This window comes from Lathyrus oleraceus, chromosome 5, assembly GCF_024323335.1.
Source record: "Lathyrus oleraceus cultivar Zhongwan6 chromosome 5, CAAS_Psat_ZW6_1.0, whole genome shotgun sequence".
Taxonomy (NCBI): Eukaryota; Viridiplantae; Streptophyta; class Magnoliopsida; order Fabales; family Fabaceae; genus Lathyrus; species Lathyrus oleraceus.
Genome location: NC_066583.1, coordinates 205,447,405 through 205,453,311, shown reverse-complemented (window position 1 = coordinate 205,453,311; position 5,907 = coordinate 205,447,405). Strand labels below are relative to the sequence as shown.

The 5,907-nt window shown below is 38.8% G+C and overlaps 1 protein-coding gene across 1 annotated transcript; it reads left to right on the top strand.

Annotated features, from left to right (window-relative positions):
• The first annotated feature begins 1,433 nt into the window (after positions 1-1,433).
• Positions 1,434-2,663, top strand: LOC127079736 (uncharacterized). Its single transcript, XM_051020110.1, has one exon. The coding sequence runs from the start codon at positions 1,434-1,436 to the stop codon at positions 2,661-2,663; it is 1,230 nt and encodes a 409-aa protein (XP_050876067.1).
• Positions 2,664-5,907: the final 3,244 nt, after the last annotated feature.

Sequence of the window (5,907 nt, the reverse complement as noted above, 5' to 3'; positions counted from 1 at the left end):
TAAAGACTTTTCCCTGCCTTCTAAAGAAGAACCCCATTCTAGTATTGTAAACCCTAATACTCCAGCTAATAACTTTGAATTAAAACCGTATTTGTTGCAAATAGTGCAACAAAACTAGTTCGCAGGACTCCCTACTAAGAACCCGAACCAACATTTAAAAGTTTTCATCCAATTAGCTGATACCTTAAAAACCAACAGTGCTTCTCCTGAGGCAATACGTCTAAGACTATTTCCCTTTTTCCCTTAGAGATAGAGCACGATCATGGTTAGATTCCCTTCCAGCAAATTCAATAACCACTTGGAATGACCTAAAGAAAGTATTCCTTGCTAGATACTTTCCACCGAGTAAGACCGATGTCCTACGAAACCAAATAACTAGATTCACTCAACAAGATGGCGAATCACTTTTCAACGCTTGGGAGAGATATAAAGAACTATTAAGAGCTTGTCCACACCATGGTTTAGAATAATGGCTTATTATTCATACCTTTTATAACAGACTTATCTATAACACAAAGATGACCATCGACGTTGTCGACGGTGGTGCGCTAATGAACAAACCATACCCCGAAGCTTGCGCTCTTATTGAAGATATGACACAAAACCATTACTAATGGGGAACGAAACCAGCATCAGTGGAAAATAAAGAACCCAAAGGAGGTATTTACGGAGTTAGTTTCCTAGACCATATGAATGCCAAAATGGACGTCATAGCCCAAAAAGTCGAAAGTTTATCTATTAACCCTACAACTACCATAGCTGCAGTTCAACCCGGATGTGAAATCTATGGAGCCCAAGGACACGTCACAGTTGAATGCAATCTTTTAGCTGAATCAAACCAAGATCAGGTCAATTATGCCCAAGGAAACCCTTATTCAAACACTTATAATCCTGGATGGAGGAATCACCCAAACTTTTCCTATATGAATAACAACCCTACTAAAAAATATACACCTCAAAGACCACTAGGTTTTAAAGCCCAAAGATTGAACTAGACTATGCAAGCTACTCCTCAAAAATCAAATCTTGAGAAAATCATGGAGAGCTTCATTACAGCCGAAACTCAGCAAAACAAAGAATTCATGAACTAGAACATTCATATAAATAGACTGATTACACAATTAGGCACCAAGGTCGATTATGTGATTACCCACAATAAGATGCTTGAAACCCAAATCTCTCAAGTGGAACAATAACAAGTTGCTCAAGCTATATCAGGAGGATAATTTCCTAGACAACCTTAACCCATCCCCAAGGGGCATGCTAACACTATTGCCCTACAGAGTCGAACCACTTACGATGAACCTGTAAACCCTAGGTTGAATAAACCAGAACCCCCAAAGAAAAATGTTGTGACCACATCCTAGAAACAAGTAAAGGAACCAGTAAAGCCCGAGAAACAAAAAGATGAAGAAGCTAAAGATAAGGAAGGAATGAAGGATAACAAGGTATATGTACCACCCCCTCCTTATAAACTACCAATTCCATATCCACAAAGACTAAAACAAATCAAATTAGATAACCAATACAAAAAGTTCATAAAAATGATTGAGAAACTCCATGTTGAGATTCCATTCACTAAAGTTATTACCCAAATACCATCTTATGCTAAATTCCTTAAAGACATCTTAACCAACAAACGTAAACTTGATGATCCTAAACCCTTAGAATGCAACTTTATTGCTGAAAACAAACTTTATAAAAAGGAGAAAGACCCCAAAAGTTTTTCTATACCTTGTGTTTTAGGAAATCATGTTATCGATAAAGCACTTCTAGACTTAGGAGCCAGTGTAAGCTTAATGCCTTTAGCCATTTATGATAGGTTAAACCTAGGAGAAATACAACCAACTAGGATGTCCCTTCAATTAGCCGATAGATCCGTTAAATATCCAATAGGCATATTAGAAGAAATTCTAGTTAGGATTGGCCAACTTTATATTACAACAGATTTTGCTGTCATTGACATTAAAGAAGACGACGAAATCCCAATCCTCCTAGGTAGACCATTCTTATCAACAGCGGGAGCCATAGTAGATGTCAAGAGAGGAAAGATAACTTTTGAAGTATGTGATAAAAAGGTAGAATTTATACTATCCAAATTCCTAATGGCACTAGCCATAGATGACTCATGTTATGCCATCGATATCATTGATGAGTGCATAAGAGAGTTAGACCAAGAAGAACCCACTGAAACTATTAAATTACCTTCGACCCCCATAATAGAGGACGACGAATTTAAAAGATTAATGGAACCTTATATAGATGACAGTATTTATGAATATTTAGCACTCACCCCAGACCATATACCATGTCCTAAGAAACCACCAATAGAGCTTAAGGAACTACCTAAGAATCTGAGATACGAGTGTTTGGACGAAGAACTAAATCGTCCAGTCATAGTTAGCGCTACCTTAAATGGTGATGAGACCAATCAACTCTTAGATATCCTGAGAAAGTATCTCGCAACTCTAGGTTATAACATTTCAGATCTCAAAGGGATAAGTCCATCCGTGTGCATGCACCAGATAACGTTGGAGGAATATTCTAAACCCTCTAGAGAACATCAAAGAAGGATAAACCCCATAATGAGTGATCTGGTAAAAAGAGAAGTGCTGAAATTACTAGAGGCTGGAATAATTTATCAAATTTCTTATAGTAAGTAGGTAAGCCTTATACATGTGATACCTAAAAAATGAGGTGTCATAGTCTTGCAAAACGAGAGAGGAGAACAAGTAGCTAAACATATAGAAAATGGTTGGCGTATGTGCATCGATTATAGAAAACTTAATAAATTAACAAGGAAAGATCATTTCCCTCTTCCATTTATTGACTAAATGCTTGAACGTCTAGCTAGACATTCTTACTTTTGTTATTTAGATGGATACTTTGGACTTTCCCAAATTCCTATTCACCCTGATGATCAAGAGAAAACAACCTTTACATGCCCTTATGGAACGCTTTCCTATAGACGAATGCCACTCGGACTTTGCAATTCCCTAACTACCTTTTAACGTTGTATGATGTCGATCTTAGCAGATTTCCTTGACGAGATCATGGAAGTATTCATGGACGATTTCTCGGTATCCAGATCCAGTTTTAAAAACTGGCTAGCTAACCTTGAGAGAATTCTAGAATGATGCGTGGAAGTGAACCTCATTCTAAACTAGGAGAAATGTCATTTTATGTTCACCGAAGGTATATTGTTAGGAAACATAGTATGTGAAAGAGGCATTGAGGTTGACAAAGCCAAGATAGAGGTTATAGAAAACCTCTAACCACCTAAGACAGTTAAGGAAGTCTGAAGTTTTCTTGGACATGTCGGTTTCTACCGACGCTTTATCAAGGACTTATCTAAGATAACCAAACCTTTAAATGGCCTTCTAATGAAAGACGTTGAATATATTTTTGACGATAAATGTCTCGAAGAATTAAAACACTTAAAACATGCACTAATCTCTGCACCTATTATGCAACCTCCCGATCGGAACCAACCTTTCGAAATTATGTGTGATGCAAGCGATTACGATGTTGTTGTTGTTTTAGGGAAACGAAAGGGAAAGAGAATACATGTAATTTATTATGCCAGTAGAACCTTAGATGTCGCCCAACTTAATTATGCCACAAACGAAAAGGAACTCCTCGTCGTTGTTTTCGCTATTGACATGTTCCGATCTTATTTAGTCAGAGAAAAAATTATAGTTTACACAGATCACGTAGCCATTCGATATTCGTTAAGCAAAAAGGACGCTAAGCCTAGATTACTTCGCTGGATCCTTTTGCTACAAGAATTCGACTTGGAGATCTTTCATAAGAAAGGCACCGAAAATGTGGTTGCTGACCACCTTTCGAGGCTAGAATATTTAAAACCAGACCTAGTACCCATAAACGATGACTTTACCTATGATAAACTTATAGCAGCAGTCATAACTAATCACAGTGATGACCCCAACCTTTATTTAGAATTAAACATTGTGTAACACCCCAAAATTTGCCCTCCTCATTCATGCATTCATTTAGCATTTCATATCGCATTTCATCATGTCAATCAGAATTAGATCCGAAAAAAAAATAAAAAAAATGAAAAAAAAAACGAAAAAAAAATAAAAAAATAAAAAAAATAAAAACAATAATTTTTTACAAAATAAATAAAATAATAAAAAAATAAATAAAATATAATAAAAAATTTTTGGACTTGGGTCTCTCTCATTTGAGCCCACAAAACCATGAAATTCAGTCTATAAATACCAAGGCTTCACTTGAGAAAAAGGAGGAGAAGCAAAATACTCTGAGGTTTCCTTGGAACAAAACCCTAGACAAAACCTGAAGAGAAACCTGACAGAGAATTCAGAGCAGCCTCCAAACCCTGAAGGGCCTCACGGGTGCAACTCAATTTCAATCAAGCTCTCCAATCAGGTTTGCCCTATTCCTACTATTTTACGCCTTCAATTTGAATGTTTTAAATGTGTGATGTATTATGAATGGGTGAAACCTATGCCTTGAATGTTTAATCACATGATTTCTGAAGTGTATGCCACAGGGTTTGAGGTTTCTGAAACCATACTGTTATCCATGAAAAAAATGCTTATGGTGTTTCACTAACCCTTTTGTTGAGTTTTTGTGAGGGCTCACATGACTTTTGCAGGGATAACTTGCGTGGTTTCCCACTTTATTTGTGGGATAACCCCTGGAGGTTCATTCCGATTACCTGTACTGACCCACTTTCTTTGATGATGTTAGCTTGGAAGGATCTCAGGGTTTCCCATTCCTCTAATTGTTGTTACTTCGGATCTTTATCCGCGTGGTACTTTTACATTTTTCCCGCATTTTACTGCTTTCCTAGCTGGAAGACCTCGATAGGAGGCAATGTTTTTGTGTTTACTTTATGCAGGTTCCTTTGTCCAGGGTTAAGAGCTATGAGGTCTTATCCTCATTACCCTTTTGCTTGCGCGTTCCTACAATGCAAACAAACCCTTCATTGATATGAATCTGGTTACATTGAGAACTATGGCCCCACCAATCGATCCCAATAATTTGCCTAGAGGTTATGATGTCAACGCCAGATGCGCTTTTCACTCCAACGCACCTGGCCATTCTACAGATAATTGCAAGGCTCTCCAGTTAAAGGTACAAGATTTGAGAGATGCCTAGGCTATCAATTTTGCTCCGGTGCCTAATGTTATCCAGAACCCGATGCCGGCTCACGGCGGGCAGAGGATTAATGCTGTTGATAGTGGGGAAACTTTGAATTTGGTTTCTGATGTGACTAAGATGAAGACTTCGCTATCGGTGGTTAAAGACTGACTTCTGAAAGGACAGATTTTCCCGGGCTGTGGGGAAGAATGCAGAAATTGTCAAGCTGCCGAAAACGGATGTGACAGTTTGAGAAGGGGTATTCAGCAGCTGATAGATGAAGGTTGTCTTCAGTTCGATCAGGCCCATCCGGTGAAGAATGATGTATCGACGGTAACGTTTTATTTCACTCCTGAAGAGATATATGTTCCCGAGAGACTCGCTCCGACAACAATATATTTCCCAGAAAGTACAGAACCAGCAGCGGTGAACATCGAAAGTTCAGCACCAGTCGCAATTTACTCTGACAGCCCTCAACCGACTTTGGTTGGTCCAATCACCATCACGGTACCAGGACCTGTTCCGTATGAGAAAGACAGTGCTATCCCGTGGCACTATGGGGCTGATATCTACTGCCAGGGGCAGAAAGTTAACGAAGAAGACATTGACATTGGTAGCTCCGCTGTAGACAATGTTGGAGGGGTTGGTGGCTTCACTCACAGTGGATGCCTATTTGCACCATCAACATTACGCGCGAATACTGAAGCCGAGGCAGCTGCCAAGGCTAAAGGGAAACAGGTATCCACCGAAGAGGTTACTACTGAGAAAGATCCTCCT

Coding starts and splice junctions, on each gene's coding strand:
- LOC127079736 (XM_051020110.1), top strand. CDS start 1,434: ATGAAGGATAACAAGGTATATGTACCACCCCCTCCTTATAAACTACCA.